The sequence below is a fragment of the Globicephala melas genome, chromosome 12 (assembly GCF_963455315.2).
Source record: "Globicephala melas chromosome 12, mGloMel1.2, whole genome shotgun sequence".
In the NCBI taxonomy this organism is placed as follows: Eukaryota; Metazoa; Chordata; class Mammalia; order Artiodactyla; family Delphinidae; genus Globicephala; species Globicephala melas.
The window spans coordinates 51,319,523-51,338,932 of NC_083325.1; the positions used below are offsets into that span (position 1 = coordinate 51,319,523).

The window sequence follows — 19,410 nt, forward strand, 5'->3', positions numbered from 1 at the left end:
GTATAAAAACTCTGAGAGCTTAAACTTAGGTAGAGGCTATGTGAAAGAATGTTATCCATTTATCTCCTTATTCAGATTAAAAAACAAAAATTGAGATTTTTTTGGTCACAACCGTCTTAGAAGAGGGAATACACTATAAACTACTTGGTTTACACAAGATACATATTGTAAATCAATGTAACTTTTATTTAGCATGAGAAAGGACAAGGCGTAATAGAAGAGAATGAAGTCTACAGTAATACTCTGGCTGGGGTCTGGGTGACAACTGGCAGCACTCCAGTACTGAGAAGAAACAGGATACACAGTGGCAAGCAGGTAAGATTATGTTAGACTCTCGGGAAATATATTGTTTTGTAAACACTTTTTTTAATTTGAAAAATTATTTTTTTAATTTTAGGTTGGTGTTTATTTTTATGACAATGGACATGGAGTACTAGAGGACAATGATATCTATAATCATATGTATTCAGGGGTTCAGATAAGGTAAATGTTTTCATATTTGGCTTTCTTTGGGGAGGGAGTTGTATGTGAGGTAGGCATGGCGTACCCCAGTATAGTAGTCAGGTGTCTAGGAAAAACAGTAAGAGTTAAAGCTAAGCAATTAAGCATGGCTTAAATTGTCAGAATATAACTTTTCTTAGACTGGCTGAGGACAGCAGCCAATGGCGCCTGACATGCTGTACCTGGCTTATTAAATGGGAGCTTCTGTTTTTATGCTATTTCCACAAAAGTAATAGTTCTTACACCCCTCTTTCTTGTATATTAACAGTTTTTGGTTTGGAACTGTCGTACTCTTGATCATATAATTCAGTCCTTTATTTTATATATGAGGGGAGCATATAATAATAAAAGTTACTTAATCTAACCTCCTCAGTTTAGTTTACATATTAGGAGACTCTGTAGTAATAACATAATCTATAGCTAAGTGTGTTCTGTGGTAAATAGAATTAAGCAAAATTAAACCAGTTTCTTTACTGACAGACTTCTCAGAGCATCTTGAAGGTGATGCTTAATTATTTAGCTAATTCTTACTATGTTTAATGTGGGTTTTCCTACTGTTATCTAACATGGTATGTGGGAGTAGAAGCAATTGAAATGGCATTATTTTCTATTCTATCCATAGGACTGGAAGCAACCCCAAAATTAGACGCAACAAAATCTGGGGAGGACAAAATGGTGGAATTCTAGTTTATAATTCTGGTATGTTTAATCTTTTAATGTTTTTTTCTTGGTGCTATTAGTCTTTAGAAATATACTTTCTAAATAACAAAACCTAAATTTTTGCATTTATAGGTCTAGGTTGTATAGAAGACAATGAAATATTTGACAATGCAATGGCTGGAGTCTGGATTAAGACAGATAGTAATCCTACACTAAGAAGAAATAAAATCCATGATGGAAGAGATGGTGGCATCTGTATATTTAATGGGGGTCGAGGTATTGTTGTTAATTTTGCATTAGTAAAAAACCCAGTTTTCCATTATTCTTCCATATCTTTAATGATCAATGACATTGCCATTTAATGTGTTATAAATGAGGGAATCACAGTCTTTTTCCTTATCAAGTCTCAAGATGGTTTAGGGGGTTAGTGCCTAGAGTTAAAGGAGAGAGATGTTTACAGAATTTTCCTTTTCCTTCAAGCCACCTTGAGTGTGCCACTTGTTAGCGAGGCTTTTTTAAGGTAGCAGAATTTGTTTACACCCTCTCTCTGGACCTTTTATTATTCAGAATAGTGATATGATTATAATAAACTTCAAAGTCAAGTTATAGAACTAGGTGTGGAAAATTAATTGGTCTGCGAATATATATAAATGTCTGTAGTAAATAAGGATTGCTTTGTACCTGTTCACAACTGTCTTCGTTGGAGAATGGAATTAAGCCAATATGTGCTCAGTTTGGTATCCATAAAGGTCAAATCACTTTACATTGAGGCAAAAGTTCACAGTCCCTGCCCCTTGCAAAGGCATAATTTGTTCATAAAGAGAGACTGGGAGAGACTGTCAAATGCAAATTATCACCATTCCTGAAACATCAGTAACCTAGCATTATACATATCTTGTATAGAAGGTTAGCTAGTCATTACTCTAATATACCAAGATTTAATCAACAGAATTTACTACTACCACCAAACAATGATGATTCCATTAATGACATAGACTCTCAAGGAGTTTATAATCTAGCAATTCAGTAAGTGACATTATCTCTGATAGGATTCTTTGTAAGATATAATGAGGAAACACAGTACAGAATGGTTGGTTTTATTTGTAAGGTGTTGGGAAGGGTTCTGGAGTAAAATCTTGAGCTGTGTCTTGAAAAATGAGTATTTACTGGTAAGTTGGGGGGTAGGGGGTTGAAGACCATTCCAAGTGTAGAAAGTATAGTTACTTCATGTTTTCATTTGTTATGTACATACTTACTAATTGAACATCACTGTAGCAAACACTGTGATACAGATGCTAAAAATAAAATGGTGAATAAAACAGTACTACATCCAGAAAGTTTATAGTCTAATAGAGTGGCACATTGTAAGCAAAAGTCTAAAGGAAACAAAGTGGTTTAGTAAGGCAAGAGATACTGAAAGTCGAGGCCGGAAAAGGGGGCAACGCCCAAATCGTAAAAAGCTTTGTTTATGTATACAGTATAATGAAAAGGCTTTGTATATATGCGGTACAGTTTGGACTACATCTTGGCAATAGCATTTGAGGAGGTTATAGTGGACATATGCAAGATTAGAGGCAGGGGGACTTCCCTGGTGGCGCAGTGGTTAAGACTCTGTGCTCCCAATGCAGGGGGCCTGGGTTCGCTCCCTGGTCAGGGAACTAGATCCCACATGCATGACGCAACTAAGAGTTCACATGCCATAACTAAGGACCCTGCCTGCCGCAACCAAGACCTGGTGCAGCCAAATAAGTAAATAAATATTAAAAAAAAAAAAAAAGATTAGAGGCAGGGTCTTGGAATAGTGTTTTCTAGGGGAAAGGGAATTTAGAGGTCAATACTGTGAACTACTACAGATGGATCAAGTATGTACAGAAATAAAAACATATTTCATGTCTTCAGGGAGCAGAGAAACACTGGAACACAACTAAATATGATTCACTATACATAAGTAGATTTTATAGGAGTAATATTAACTAATACTTATTTAGTACTGTGTACTTTTACATGTGTTAACTAATTTAACCCTCAACATCCCTATGTGGTAGGTGCTATTATGCCCATTTTACAGATAAGGAAATTGAGACAAAGAGAAGGTAAGTAATTTTCCCATTCAGAGTTTGGAAGTGGTGAAGTCAGTATTTGAAGGCATGAATTCTCATTCCTCAGCCCTCTTAATCATTATGTTATCCTGCCAGCAGAGAATTAATAATTAATTTGATGGAGGAAAACTGAAAACCTCCCAGAGGAAGTGTCATTAAGAAGAAAGAGTACAGGACATTGCAGAAAGAGGAAATAATATAAACCAAAGGCATTAGGGATAAAAATGTATAGCATATTCAGAGTGTAGGTAATATAGTGAGACAGAGGAGCAGGTTGGGGGAATATTTTTTTTTCTTTTTTATAAATTTATTTATGCATGCATACATGCATGCAGGCTGTGTTGGGTCTTCCATTGCTGCGCGCGGGCTTTCTCTGGTTGCGGCGAGCGGGGGCTACTCTTTGTTGCGGTGCATGGGCTTCTTATCGCAGTGGCTTCTCTCGTTGTGGAGCGCCGGCTTTAGGCGTGCGGGCTTCAGTAGTGGCAGCACACGGGCTCAGTAGTTGTGGCGCGCAGGCTCTAGAGCGCAGGCTCTGTAGTTGTGGCCCTCTGGCTTAGTTGCTCTGTGGCATGTGGGATCTTCCTGGACCAGGGATGGAACCTGTGTCCCCTGCATTGGCAGGCAGATTCTTAACCACTGTGCCACAGGGAAGTCCCCGAGTTTTTTGTAAATAGCAAATTAATTTTAAACTTTATTCTGATAGTTTATACAGATAAGGGATATGATAGAGTGGTGGGAAACACAACAGCAGAAGAGAGGTTGGAGTGAAAGAAATGGATCAAGGAATGCTGATAGGGGCCAGAAAGAATCAGGGCTTGAACTAAAACATGCAGAGTGCAAAGGTTCTAAAATTTTTCAAAGGAATTAATTTTAATTCAGCAGTGTTCAGTAAGAATCAGCTTTGTGCCAGGGCACTAGGGATTGATTCATAAGCTAGAAATGGTCCTTGCAACCATGGAACTTCAGTTTCTTGGTTAGAATGGTTACCAGCCAATTTTAGCAATTTTTGGTTAAATTCTACTTTAAATATCTATGAATTACTAATAAAATTTCTTTTCAGTTGAAAAATTAGTCCTATGAATGTCACAATCCAGTTAATAAGAAACTAAAAGAAAACCTAAATACCACCAAAAAGGCTAGTAAAATCTGCTATACGCATTAGCCTTAATCTGGGGAAATATTTTATTATAGGTCTCCTTGAAGAAAATGATATTTTCAGGAATGCTCAAGCAGGTGTTCTCATCAGCACTAATAGTCATCCAGTCTTGAGGAAAAACAGAATATTTGATGGATTTGCTGCAGGTTTGTATTTTCCTTTGTTACCTGTAGCTTGTTTTCTGTACATAAAATTGATTCTTGGTATATTATCTCTTTTGCTTAATAACTAAGGTGTGCAAAAGTATGCTGCAGAAGTTGGCTGAATGCCTGTTAACAATTGCTTATAAGAGCACCTAATCCAAGTTTTGGATTCTTCCACTCTAAGCCAACTTTATAATATTGCTCTTGTAGTTCAGTAGTAGTTATGAATCATCAATTGCATAGAGTAAATAACAGGCTAGTACTACCATTAGAAATAAATTCAGATAAATGCAAGCCCTCTGGCCTCACAAATGGCCAAACAGAATGTTTTTTTAAAGATCTTGGTAAGTGAAGTCCAAGTATCATGCATATATTTCAACTTTTTGCCACTGAAGAGGATTTCTCTTAATAATTCCAAATAACCATCTAGCTCCTACCTACACATATTTCTGGGCCCTATCTTCTTCTTAGTTTGCAAAGAAATTTTAAAATGTCATTATTAATAAAAGTAAATTACAAACCATCTCTATCATTCCTTTAGCAGGGACAGAGGATTATCAACAGTGGAAAGTGAATTGAATGTTACTATAAACAATTCAAATAAACATTTGCATTTATTTCTTTCGATGTTAACAGTTAATATACTTTTTATGTAAAAGAAGTAGTTCACTATATTTGCTATATTTCAGGTTTCTTTTAAGAAACTATATATAAAGTGATGCATATGCTGTTTGTAAATTTTGCTTCAGGTATTGAAATTACAAATCATGCAACTGCAACACTAGAAGGCAATCAGATTTTTAACAACCGGTTTGGAGGCTTATTTTTAGCATCTGGTGTTAATGTGACAATGAAAGGTATGTTGGAGTCTGTGTTCTGCCTATAATGCACTAAATATGCCATGAAAAGATGATAGAAGCCATTGTTATTCAGTAACTTAATACCTTCTGTCACTGTATAGTAGTTAACCAGCAATTCAAGAGAACTATTTTGAAAGAGTTTTGTTTCACCTTGTCCTAAATAGTTGGAGTATCTTGTACAAGGAAAATTCATTTCTATTCTTAGCCGACTTTTTTACTTCATTGGTTAGCCTCTTTTAAAGTTCTTAAAAACTATTAAAATAATCCTGTAATTTGTTATCTTAAGCCTTTATACTCTAGAATTTCTTATTTTTTTTATTACAGATAACAAAATAATGAACAATCAAGACGCCATAGAAAAGGCTGTTAGTAGAGGCCAATGTTTATATAAAATATCAAGTTACACCAGCTACCCCATGCATGATTTCTACAGGTATATTTCTAAATTATTTGTGAGTCTTGAAATGGGAGAGTAAGATGTACTTTTCTAAACTGACAAGAACTCACATATTTAGCTTTCCCTTAAATGTATGAGCTAAGAAAGTAAATTGGGTTTTTGCTAATGGAAAAATATAACTGAAAATTTTATTAATTGTCCACATTGAGTTATGTGATCAATCTACTTTGAGGATCCTGTTTGAGACCGTAAAATATGGGAAAATGTAATACTGCAGTAACTACTGATACCACTGAAAATGTGAAACATACTGCTTTCCTAGGAGTTTCAAGGTAAAGCTGTCATTGAGTGTTCCTTATATCCCAGCCACCATGAGTGGGTTTTGACTTCCCCTCCCCCATACTGATTCAGTGAAGACTTGATAGGAACTTAATTGTTTTCCTCAGAAGACACAAAATAGGAAGTTCACTTATTCCATTAAAGTCCCTAGATAAGAGCCACAAAAATTGGGGGCCTCTTTTATAAGCCAAAGGCCATAGGGTAATAGATAAACAAATTGCAGTATTTTGAATAACATGATCAAGGAAAATAATGTAAGCTTTTGCTTTTTAGATGTCACACTTGTAACACCACAGATCGAAATGCCATATGTGTGAACTGCATTAAGAAGTGCCATCAGGGACATGATGTAGAATTTATTAGACATGATAGGTATGTATGTAGCACACTTGCTTGCTGTATTACCCGATTATTTTCCTCCCCTCACTTTCCTAATCTTTGGGTTTTCATTTTGCTTTAGGTTTTTCTGTGACTGTGGTGCTGGAACACTGTCTAATCCTTGTACATTAGCTGGTGAGCCTACACATGATACAGATACACTATATGACTCTGCTCCACCTATAGAATCTAATACATTGCAGCACAACTGAATTCCTTCCCTAAAGAAAAAGTCCTGCCATTCTAACATCATAACTTAAAACATTTTTTTTTTGGAAGAAGATTTAAAATATTTGCCCATGCTACAGGAAGAGACTGTATTAAAAATGGATACACAAGGTCAGTTGACACTATGAAGCTCAAGCTACCAAAAAGAAAGTGGCAATATATTGACTCAGGATCTCAAAGCTGGGTGTTTTAGCATTACTGTGTAAAGACTTTTGAAGGGACAGAAGTGAAGAAAATAAGCTGCAATTTTGTACAGATACCAACTTCTGAAAAAAGCTGGTGTTTTTACAACTAGCATTGAATGCAGTCCAATTTGCAGTAGTACTCTTCAATAGACAAGCAGCTTTGTTGCTGCCTTTATGGACGTGGGTACCAATTGCTTTTGTAATATGGTAAAAATGTGAGCTAGCACTTCTGCATTTCTTTTGATTTTTTTTAACATGTATTCAGATTGAGAAATATGATTTTAATGCTTTAATCTCATGTAGTTTGTTTTTAATTTCAAGCAAAATCTTATTGTACTTGAATGTGCCCTGTTTTGTTAGCACACCTAGACTTGCTGTAACTGTACTCATGTCCCAGTATGTACGTTCTTTCTATGAAAGAGAAAACACTAATCTTAAATTATATCCAGCAATGTTTCTGGTATCCTTTAAGAAAAGTTAAGACTATATTTCCTTCCCTTCCCTGTGCAGCATTCAAAATCACCCCTAGACAAAGTGAGTGTTTTAATGAGACTTCCTAGGAAGGGATGCACTGTAAAACAAAAGTATTCTTGTAACTCAGTTTTGTGAAAGGTAAAAACTACTATGTTTTAAAAGTACACTTTAGAAAGTCTCTTCAAAACAGTCCTGTATTTGAACTCTGTTCATAGTTTTTTTTTGAACAGTTTAGACAAATTGCTGGAAATTAAAAGAATTTCCCGCATTAAGCTGAGACAAGTATATATACAGCCCTATACAGTTTCATAGCTCCCCCCCACCCCATTTATGTGTATTGGTGACAGTGGGTATAAACAGCCTGAAAGTGTATGCATGTACCATAACATCTAGACTTAATATATTGTGGAGTATTCAATAACCATTATGTAGAAGGTAGGTAAGAATTAAAAGGGTTTAATTTCCTAGAAAGAAAATGGAAAAATGGTCATTTTTAAAAAATAAAGTTTATTAGATCATAATGTTGTCTGAATTTACCACCTTTGTCAAAAGTGAACTCAAAGCTTCCAATGTAGTCTATAATTCCTCAATCAAAGTCAGCAACTTACGGACAGCTTCAGCATCTACAGTCGAGCTTTCACTAGCCAGACAAACTTCCCTTAAAATAAATTTAAAAAAAAGTTTTAGTTTACATTTTTTCACAGTGCATCATCCATTCCTTTTACTGTTTTGTTAATCAACTACATGGTAAAATTAATTATACCCAGTTATAATTACCGAAATAATCGCAGTGACTGAGTCATCTTCTCAAATTCTCTTGCTTTTCTATGTCCCTTTTGAATAACCTCCTCTGGAAGATTAGCAAGCCTTGCTGCATTAAAGCCATAGCTTTTAGGACAGGCTCCTTTAATGAATTTATACAGGAAGGTAATAGTCTCCTGGCTGGGATCTTCACATTCATTTTCTACCATGCATGCCTAAAAAAGAAAAATTACATGCTGGCAATGGAAGTACCCATTCAAAAACATAACTTTTGAATAAACAACTTGTACATACCATGTGTCCTAGGCGCACTGCAACATTTTGAGAATAGTCTTCAACCAGTGAATGGTAGTGGGTAGAAAACAATGTACGACACTTTATATTCTCAGCAAGTTCTTTAACAACTGCATTTGCTATTGCTGTCCCATCAAATGTTGCAGTACCTCTTCCTATGAAAATAAAATATACATGAACTATGTGTTACACAATCTGCCATATTATATTCGAAGGGACAGGCCTCACAAAGGAATGGAAAAAAATGTACTAAAGATCAGTTTAGTATATCCAAAAGCATTCTGTAAACAGGCCCTCTCTAGCTAAGTAGGTCTGCTTGGAGTTCAGGAATACTACTCGAGTACCACTGCGCTTCAGAAACTTCCTTTTAGTTCTCTTTAAATAGCCTCATTATCCAATAAATATTCTCATTATCCCTGTAAAATTGCCACCTTAGGGCCAACTGTGGGGTCTGTGGACGAAGGTGAGTGTATTCATAGTCTTTAAGAGATGTGTCCTTCAGACCATTTTCCAGAAAAATAATTCTTTGTACTAATGTTTTGGAAATTTTAGTATCTTACCTAATTCATCCACAAGCACCAGAGAATGTGCTGTTGCATGTTTAAGTATACTGGCAGTTTCACTCAATTCAACAAAAAATGTACTTTCACCTAAAAAAAAATCACAAATAGGTGATCATTTTAAGAATCCTGTTGTAACAGTAGATTCATCTTTTAGGTTCATATCCTTTGAATCTATTATGAACTACCATGATACTAAGAGATTACTTCTAGTATGTTAAAAATTGCATAATGCTTTCAAATGTCTGAAAGCATTCTGCCTTGCGTAACACCAGAAAAAAACTAAATAAAGCATCCTATTTAAAGGTAGATGTGTTTAACACCTAAAATATAGAAATGAACTGTCAAATAACAGAGCCTTAGGTAGGGGAAAAAACTCACCTGACATTATTCTGTCTGAGGCACCAAGTCTAGTAAACACTCTATCGATTGGTGTGAGCCTACACACTTCAGCTGGTACATAACAACCCATCTGGGCCATTACAACCAGTAGGCCGGCCTGTGAATGAGGGAGAAAAAGGTCTTTTATGACTGGTGTTAGAGAACAGATAGAGATATCTCTATGTATATCCAGAAGACAGAGATAATAAGCCCTAATAAATCTTTATTAACTAGGAGTAGTCAGGCACTCTAAAAAAATTCTTCACAAACCTAAGTAGGAAAAGTGAGGCTTAGGAAGGCATGAGGCTTAGGGTCTAACTGGCTTTATTTGAAACCTCAGCACCTATATGCTAACCAACTACACTGGTGATTCTCAACCTAAAACTACTGATGCCCAGAACCAATTCCAGACCAAACAATCAGTTTCAGAGGATGAACACACCCCAACTCCCAGGTACTTTTTTGTTGTGCTCTCTAGATGATTTTTGATTTAAAACTGAAAAGGAGGTTGAAAACCACCTTACTACACTATTGCTCCTCTCTAGTTAGCAAATTTGTACAGAAATATAATACAGTGCAGTAGAGTTAGGGGGTCAGCAAACATTTTCTGTCAAGGGCCCAATGTCTGTTACACATCGTTCTTTTTCTACAACCCTTTAAAATCTAAATCATATTTAGCTCAGTAGCTAGCTAACCCCTGGCAGAAGGTCAGAAAAATATATTTATTGTTTTCCCTAAAAGCAGTTCCCAACAGTTAACTAGAGGTCATGAATCACTTTCCTGTATGAACAAGTGCAATGGTTCTTGTATAAGGGTTCCTAGAAATGAACCTAATTTAAGAACAAACATAAAACATTTGTATAATTTTCATTCATTATGAATACCTCTGCCTTCACAGGAAATGGATTCAATCAAAGTCAGAGTTCATAAAAAAACTCATGGCCTGAAACCACCTTCACCTTCTTAATATACTTCCCTTAACATCAGGCAAATATTTGACCAATAAGAATACAGTTCTTAGTTTCATGACTCAAGGAGTTTCCCTTTGCTTCCTGATAAGTCAATGACTGAATTCTATCATATGCTCCTTGGGAAACGGTGGCCTAAATATGTACCATATTCACTCTTTAAGTGTTACAAATAATTTGGTGTAACAAAACTTCAAGTTTACCTGTCTCATGAGCGTAGACTTGCCCCCCATATTCGGTCCAGTAACAAGCACACAGTAAGCTTTGCCATTTTCTTCCTCTTCCTCACAGCCTATTAGAATGTCATTTGGAATAAAGTCATCACCAAAAAAAGTCTTCGTAATGCAGGGGTGGCGTGATCCTTTAAGGTCTAGAAAGGGAGGAGTATCTTCTCCTGGCAACAGAATTACTGGACGACACATAGGACCATCACCCCCTCGACTGTAGTTAGCCAGGCACAGTAAGACATCTGTTAAAGAGAGGTCAAAAGTGAAGCGTCATTATTTTTGAGGTTTCTTGATAAGCACAAAGGCCCAACTTCTATAAGTCTTCCAGAAATGTGTTTTTAGTGAAGGTGGCATGCTCTACTTGCCCTTTAGACATGGCAGCTTTTTTTCTAAAAGTAAGCACTCTAGTGACATTGTTTTAACTGCACAAAAATAAGTCATCAGCCTAAATGTTTTACATGTCTTATAGCACTTGTACTGAAATGAGAATTAACTTCCAATTTCAAGCCCAAGAAAATATCCCCTCAAAGTAGATTTTAAGTCCTCTAATATCTAAACCAGAGGTATGCCAAAGGAAAGCTAAGATACAACAGAGAGATGCTGTAGTGGTCTCTCCTTGATATAACCATGGAGCTATAACACTTCTTAGAAGCAGAATATTCTGACAATAAGCAAAATCTTAAGAGGAAAATATATTGACCAATTTTGAACACCTGAGCTGAGGGATGATTTTACACTACCTACCAAATTGTTTAAAACTGTATTGGCTTAAGTAATGTGGCACAGTCAAAAACCATGATAGATATACACACTCAAAAACAGAATAGGATGCCATTTTATTCTGGACAGTTGTGTTCAGACTAAAATAGTTTTGTACAAATTTGGGTAAACTATGGTTGCTGCATTTTTACAACAGAAAAAAACCCAAAACTGTAAAACAAGCAAAGGCTCCAAATGACTTGGCCATGAAATTTAAAGAAAAAGGAAATTACTTATGAAGCTGAAAAGGTTACCAAATTACAAATACATAAATCAGGGCTCTTAGAAATCAACTGTAGAAAAGCAAGTGTGACAACTTGGGCTAAAAGAAAAAGGGAGGATTAAAATCTTTTGAAACGTTCATGTAAAGAGATTCACTGAAATACAAAAAAGAATGCAAGGGTGTGTATATATATATATCTATATCTGTATATATAGATACAGATATAGATATATATAAACAAAAACTGAGTGATAGGTCAAGGGATAGCTTTAAATTAGTGTGACAAAAAATAGCTTAAAAAACAGCATTTATCGAATACTACAAATTCAACTGAAATTTGATTAAAATATATACTGTGTCCCTTGAGTTTAGGGATACGAGTCAATGAGGACTTTGCAATGGACTTTCCAATCTTAATATACAGTTGGAACACAGGACGTTACTAACCAAAGCTTTAGGAACAAGCCTCTTGAAAACCTTACCCAACACTGCGATGCACTCCACAGCAGCCTGCCAGTCCTTGTAATTTTTATCAAAGTTATAGAACAGTCGCCGCATGCAGTCCTTCAATGATACATCTCTCCGTTCTTCAGCATTTATCAGATTAGCCAACTTTTTCTCAATTGTTTTGGTCCAGTATCGTTTACAGCCCTTCTTGGTAGATTTCAACTCATATTCTTCTGGCAAATTACGGGTGATGAAATTCTCGGGAATTTCCAACTGGTAACGATTCCTACCAATTCCCCAGTAGACTATGGTCCTACAGCCAATTCTACTACGCTGTTTCTCCAAGTATTCCAGGAGGCTCTGTTCATTTTCTCTTATGTCAGCAAGAGCTTGATCATAATCAGAGTCAAATCCTGCCTTGGGAGTAATCAGTCCAGTCTTTCGAGCCTTTTCATGGTCAAAGGCTGTATCCCATCGGTTTAGTTCTAAAGTCAAATCAGGAAAGCGGCCTTCAGGATTTTTTGCCTGCAGAGTAAGGACCTGCTTAAGGATTTTAGACTTAAAGTCATCAATGACTTCCTCCATAACCCCTATAATTTTACATAGTACTTTGAATCCTTCCAGAGCAGAAAGAAAATCAATAATCTTTTTTTTGCTGTATGTGGTTTCTTCATACATTATAGCCCTGCTATCTGGGTGGTTCTGGCTCTTCAGGGGAGAGCCAACATTATGAATTTTACTCAGTAGCCTCTCAAGGTCTGGAAGCTTCTTTAGAAGGTCTACAACCTCAGAGATTTTGTCAGGCACAACCATTAGGTCTTCTATGGCATCTAGACGATCACTGATAACATAAGGGTTACAGAGTGGGGCACAAAGCCATTGCTTTAGGAGCCGCTTACCGAAGGGAGTATAGCAAGTATCAATCTTGTCTAACAGGGTCCCTTCAGTAGAACCATTTGTTCCATTCAGAAAAATCTCCAAGTTGCTTAATGTCACAGCATCTAGCACCATTCGTTGACTGGCTTTAGCAAAGACAGCACCAGGTCCTGTAGCACGGACCGTGTCAGAATCCAAGGGAATATATTCTTCAAAATTAGCCATTGATAGAAGCTCCTGATCAATAAGGCATTTTTTGAGGTAGAAGACACAACCACCAAGAGCAGAGAGGGCCAATTCACTCTTCTCTCCCGGTGTCAACCCAACAGAATCAGACTCTGAGGTCATACCTTTAAGCACCTGGGGTAACATCACCCCACTGTCCTCATTTAACTTGTCCGTAAAATATCCTTCTTCAAGGAGAGTTCTCAAAGTTTTGGCTGCATCCCAAAACTGGGAACCTGGTATCAGACCTTCCTGAAGAGAAGAGGACAGTGAACCCTTGAGAATCATCTTAGTTTCCACTGAGAGATTTCCTTTCTCAAACAAGACTTGTACTGGAGGATAGTGTGCCACTAACGTCCTAAACCTGGAACAATGGCGATCATCTGAAAACTGACCTATGAAGAACTTCCCTAGCGAGGTATCAACAAAACATACTCCATACACTCGAGCGTGGCCAGAAGATTCTTCTTCTTTTTCTTTGAGGCTAAGAAGGTATTTACTGTAGTTCTCTGAGGGGTCACCTTCCAGCACACTGTAGGTCTGTGTACCCTTGGTAATGACCCTACAGATCTCCCTCCTCACCACTCTGTCATACTTAGATATATGTGCCATCTTTCGGCATCGTGCCTCCATCATTTCCGGGGTCTCGGTCTGTTCCACCCGTGCTACTTTATAGCCCTTCTGGACCAGGGAATCTGAATATCGGCCAAATGCAATTTCAGGGAAACCAGAATGGGCCCAGTTGCCTTTCATGAATACCAGCCCTAGTTCACTGACTCCAGTAAGAGCATCCATGTGGTATAGCTCATAAAACTTCCCCACCTTATAAAATATGACAAGATCAAAGTTCTGAGACTTAATCTGCCACCACTTTCTCATCCCAGGAGTACAGGAATTAAGGAAATCCTCAGGCACATAGAGTGTGGATGCATCAAAATCAGGGTGATCAGGTCGCCTCCTGTGCTTATCTCTTCTCTTCTCCTCCTTAAGCCACTCTAAAGTTTCATGATACCAGATGGTAGGGCGACTACTGTCATCACATCCTCCACTAACGTGGGCTTGGGATTCAGAATTTTGAGGGGCAGAGAAAGCACTCAAAGTATTCTTGGTTTCTGATGAAATGCCAGTTGCTCGTTTGGTGGCCGAGGGCATTTCCTTCCTTGAACTTTTCCTTTTGAGGGAGCCATTACCAGTTATCATTCTCTTCCTCTTTGGAGCAACTTTAACAGGGCTGTCCAGGCCTTCACTGTCACTATCCCCTACTCCACTGCTTATTTCATCACTGCTTCCTTCCTCCTTAGCATCTGGCTTAAATTCCACATCAGAGCCACCAATGTCACTCTCAGAGTCTGATATGACCCTTCGCTTTTTTATCTGGCGGCTACTTCGCCTAGATCCTTGCACCTTTGGCCTCACTTCCTCTTCACTCTCAATTTCATTTTCTTCTTCACTCTTATCTGATGCGTAAGTGGCACCTGCCTGGAAGGCAAAGAAGAGTATTTTAAAACAAAGTAAAATTTGGAAAATGACAATATTGCTGTGGAATCTCTCAATATGCTGCAACTTCATCTATCAAGAGAACCCACCTCCAGAAATAAACTATTTTCTTTCTCAAGGGATATCAATTTCAGTTTCACCTAACATTAAAACAAGTATCACAATACAGGATTAAGTGATTCTGTCATGAGAGTTCTATCCTATTCAATACTGATGAAGTCCTTAGGATGACCACACAGCACAAATACCCATAGACGATGTCCTCATTAACAGTCATAGCTGTGGAAAAAACTTTCAGGCTTCTTCTGTTATCTTTCTTCCAGGGTCACCTCTCCTCTTATGTTTGGACATGTTATGAAGTTTACCATTTTATAAATTCTTTAGTATAAAAAAGCAGTAAATCAACCTAGTTCTAGTCCTTGCTTTCCACAAACCAGCTGTACCTTCTTGGGCAAGGCACATTCACATATTATCATGGGCCTCCCTCATACGTAAAGCAGTATGAGGCTAAATGATTTCTGTAGTCACCATCCAGGTCTAAACATCTGAGTAACGTTATGATCTCTGGTTTCAACCTCAAAAATAAGATTAGAAACTCTTCTTTCATTTCTCTTAAAATACTCATTATATTAACTTACTTATTGCCTATCTCATCTAGAATAGAATAAAACAAAATCAAACTTATAGATGAATCTTTTTAAGCACACAGCATTAATTTACTAAATTAGAGAATGATGACTGTGTTTGTTTTAAATATACCAATTATTTGTTCATTTCCTTAACAAGATTTAATTCACTCAAATAGTGACCATTAATATTTGAAACCAAGGTTGTATTTCAAGGTTACTCAACCTCTATTCTTACCAATCCAAAATACAACAAAAAGTATTAGAGCATAAAACTGGATATTAATTTCCACACCCTCATACAGCAGCTTATTACCAGACACCAGGACCAATTTTATCACCATGTCCTTACTGTCCCTAAGTTTTCTATACTGGTTACCAAAATGGTCCTGCCTTTTACAGCATGTGTCTTTCTAGCAGGCTTGAGAACTTAAGTAAAAAGAGGTGCTAGGCTGCTGAGATTCTAAATAATATAACATGACCTACAGTCCAGGAATGTATAGAAGTATGCATGTTTGAGTACTAAATAGATACATGGAAAATACCACTCTAATATGCCCCTGACCCTTTTTCATCACTCTCCTAACAGAAGTAACAACCGCCTGTTAGCACTGTCCCACCTCCGTCTCTTCTTCCTCCTCTGGTTCTGAGGGCTCATCACACACTGCCAATTCAAGCCTCTTAATCTTGTCTTTATTCAAGGCTTCATCTGCACGTTGCATTGCTCTGAGAATTTCAGGCTTTGAACTGTAGAAATGACCCCCTTTCTGGGCTTCCTTTGACTTCGAACCTAAAAAACATATATATATTTATTTACAAATAGGAACTGTTGGCTGGATATTTGGCTCAATGTATAGCACTTGCCCTAAGGAACAAGAGTGACAACAATCAAGTATAATTTTTAATCTCCCATTATTTCTGATTGATACAGATAGATCAATAAAGCCTACAAGGAAGGAATTTTCAGGGAAAAACTACCAGTGAAACTGAAATTACCTATTTTACCTCATTTAAGCTGCCTTAACTGTTGGTCACCCAGGACCACTTAGTCTCTCTTCTATAATGACCTGGGACTGTGACCCGAAACACCTAGGCACACCTCCTCTTCAGGTGAGGCATGAGATCTAAAGGGGGTTTGAGACCCTTTTTAAAAAAACATTACTTAAGGAAGGCAAAAACTACACTGTCACTTAAATGAAGCAATGATATTAAAAATAAGTTTGTTCCCAAGGCAGTTAGATAAGATGTTAAAAAAAAAAAAAATCCTACATTTTGGGACAGTAACCCAGTTCAGACTTGTAATGTTAAATTTTTTCAAAACAGTAGCATCAAAATGTCTTGCTCTACTTTAAAGTAAAACTTTTCCTTTATTCATTTCATTTCAAAGAGCTATAGTATTAAATGACATTTCCATCCACTGAGCAAAATTTCTATCCACAAGACCAATAATACAGAATTGTTTTAGTTCTTTTCCAAGAGGCATAACTAGGAATGTCTTTTTCTCTTCTTCTACCTGAATATACCTATAGTTGGAAAATGAACCTGAATTTGTCTAACAGATCCAAACGTTATATTACACCCTTCTTTCTATATACTAAAACTGATGGGACATCCTAAATTTCCATGGAATTAGCGACGTTCATAAGCTGACTAAAACAAAGCTGCAATTTCTCAATTCTCTAAAGAGCTGCACCAAAACTACAAACTCCAACAATCAAAATCATTAAGAGCAGCTCTGAACTTTTCCCAAAGTACCTGCTGCAGCTGTACTTACCCCACCCACACACCTATCTGGTGTCATCGTCATTCCCCGAAACCTCTGATGCAAACTACAGCTCTAAGACCATGCCCCCCAAAGAAGGCCTACTTTTTTTCATGCATGCCTCTTTGCTGATTTATTGACATACATGTATTGCAATGATCTGGATATTTAAAGGGCAGAGGGCAGTATGCACATGGGTTGTTTTATAAAATAATTACAACATAAATGTAAACTTTTTTGATCTCTTTTTAAAGTCCTTTTTTGCCAAAGCTTTGTTTAGAATCTCAAAATTAGTCCTGGAAAAAGACCTCACTTATCATCTGGTCCAACTCTCTCTCATTTTATATATATGCAAACAGAATCAGAAAATAAGATTATACAGCAAATTAGTGGAGAAGACTGAACCAAATTCCCTTATTTTCTTTCCATCCTGCATGTCAGATTTCTGTGTGGACTTAACTTTCTTCAGTGTGCCGTCTCTGCCCTGCAGGATGAAGAGTACTATGACCAAAAGGCATGATTCCCAGAGGTTTCTGGGAAAATGAACATTGTTCTGATTCCAAAACACTGAGTTCAACAATGTCCTAGCCAGGAGAGTCTGAAGATAGTGGAGAAAAACCTGTACATGCTGGACTGTTCAGGCACTGCATCCTGCAGTCATACTGTACATGCACTGTACAATCCCAAGAGACTGATAGGGTGCACCCAGCCCAAGTGAAGCTATAAATGCAGGACTGCTGATGTCTGTGATAAATAAGGCCGGGCCTAGGAAGAGAAAGTTAAGGTTCCAGAAATCTGATTTCTGATGTGAACCTCAATGCAGATGTGCTCATAAGGTGAGGATTTTGAAGGCCAGGTAGCATGCATCTCCATCTGTCCTACAGAATGTCACTGATCTATATTCTGTGCATCTTGGCTGCACTTATTTTCTTTTGGAACCTTTAAGATGGGAACACTTTAATTTACTCTTTTCATGTCTGAGTATGGCATTTTGGTCCAAATCACGAGATCCAATCATGAAATCATTTTTCCTTTAATGATATGATATTGCTATAACTCACTCAGAAGGACGGAAATGCAGCTTAAGACCAGCTGCATCTTATCCTTTTCCCATGCTAGAAGCTTTCACCACACCACTCCTGCAATTTATTCGAGTAAAATATGCTTAATTCCACTGTATGGGAGACACTAACACTCAGACTCATGTGTGCGTGCATGCTCTCTCTCTCACAAGCATACACAATCTGCAGAGTGAATCTTTTACCTGTATATGGCTTTAATAGCCTTCTGCTAACCCAGCCCCTCGTTGGGCTGTCATCAAAAAACTGTACATGAACTCGGGCAGACTTTCCTTTCTCACGGATGAATGTTCCATCAAAAGGGTGGTTGTAAACCAGGCAAGGCCACCAAGGGTAACCCTCCATCTTGGCCCAAACCAAATCACCTGGTGAGAAGTCACAAGAACTGTTGCCAAAAGAAAATACATAATTTGGTTAATATTTTGTTAAGCTACATTAAAGGCAATTACCTACAAAGAAGCAATTTTAAGGAAGGTATCTTTAAGACTCCTTTGAAATTTTCTGGCATTAATATACAGGAACAGAAATTCTAGAATTAATGATTTTTTAAAAAACATTTTCAAGTTATTTTTAAAAACATAAGCAAATATCACAATGTTTATTAAGAGAAACAAGGTTAGAGACTATCTCAGAATTATTCAAGGTTTAAAAACTGTGGCAGAATTCTGATAGACTACTGATAGCAGGAAAAAGACATAAACTCATTGTACTTGTGATCCAAATTATAATGAGTAACACCTGTACTACAAATATGGTCTACATAGGAACAGGATCTGACCCAAAGTATTAATACCAAACATACCGACTGTGTAAATTTGCTGCTTATATTCAATATTATCGACTTTGCTCCAATGTATTCCAAATACTCCAAAAGCTGCCTATAGCACACTACTACCCCCACCCTCACCCTAAAAATCTAGCTTTATGGAAAAACTTAAGTCAAGAGATAAGTGCCTAATGTACCCAAAATAGTTGAGTACATAATGCCTACAGAATCAACAGGAGATTCAATCTTCACAAAAGCTGATTTAGCCCTAAAGGTTTCCTGAGAAAGGGAGAGGAGGGGAAGGGAGAGGGAGAAGGGTAGCAGTGTCCAGTGACAGACTACAAGAATCCCTCAGTGATGGAGAGGGACAACAACTGATAAACCCTGCTCAAGTACTATATACCAAGATTTTCTAAGCCCGCTTACAGGTTTTTGCTGAATAACTACAAATGTAAAATAAGCACATTACAAAAAGAATATTTTAGACATTTTTGAATCATCAATTGAGGCCACCTTATAAAATCAGGCCCAATCATAA

General features: G+C 37.2%; 2 protein-coding genes across 5 annotated transcripts in view; one reads left to right on the forward strand and one right to left on the reverse strand.

Moving 5' to 3' along the window:
* Window positions 1-7,941, forward strand: part of FBXO11 (F-box protein 11) — a 100,164-nt gene extending 92,223 nt beyond the window's left edge. Inside the window, exons 15-23 of the mRNA XM_030857730.2 lie at window positions 193-315; window positions 398-483; window positions 1,124-1,200; window positions 1,294-1,437; window positions 4,452-4,562; window positions 5,309-5,416; window positions 5,744-5,852; window positions 6,429-6,527; window positions 6,616-7,941. Of these exons, the coding sequence (XP_030713590.1) occupies window positions 193-315; window positions 398-483; window positions 1,124-1,200; window positions 1,294-1,437; window positions 4,452-4,562; window positions 5,309-5,416; window positions 5,744-5,852; window positions 6,429-6,527; window positions 6,616-6,745 (987 nt within the window). The 3' untranslated portion in view covers window positions 6,746-7,941. The remainder of the gene's footprint in view (window positions 1-192; window positions 316-397; window positions 484-1,123; window positions 1,201-1,293; window positions 1,438-4,451; window positions 4,563-5,308; window positions 5,417-5,743; window positions 5,853-6,428; window positions 6,528-6,615) is intronic.
* The window catches only part of MSH6 (mutS homolog 6), a 98,364-nt gene continuing 86,861 nt past the window's right edge, over window positions 7,908-19,410 (reverse strand). For all 4 annotated transcript variants that reach the window (XM_060309594.2, XM_060309593.1, XM_030857728.3 and 1 more), the window contains exons 2-10: window positions 18,292-18,491; window positions 15,886-16,055; window positions 12,077-14,621; window positions 10,589-10,854; window positions 9,418-9,535; window positions 9,037-9,126; window positions 8,477-8,631; window positions 8,198-8,397; window positions 7,908-8,078 (exon numbers count right to left, since the gene is read on the reverse strand). In XM_060309594.2, the coding sequence (XP_060165577.1) occupies window positions 7,997-8,078; window positions 8,198-8,397; window positions 8,477-8,631; window positions 9,037-9,126; window positions 9,418-9,535; window positions 10,589-10,854; window positions 12,077-14,621; window positions 15,886-16,055; window positions 18,292-18,451 (3,786 nt within the window). In that variant the 5' untranslated portion in view covers window positions 18,452-18,491 and the 3' untranslated portion in view covers window positions 7,908-7,996. The remainder of the gene's footprint in view (window positions 8,079-8,197; window positions 8,398-8,476; window positions 8,632-9,036; window positions 9,127-9,417; window positions 9,536-10,588; window positions 10,855-12,076; window positions 14,622-15,885; window positions 16,056-18,291; window positions 18,492-19,410) is intronic.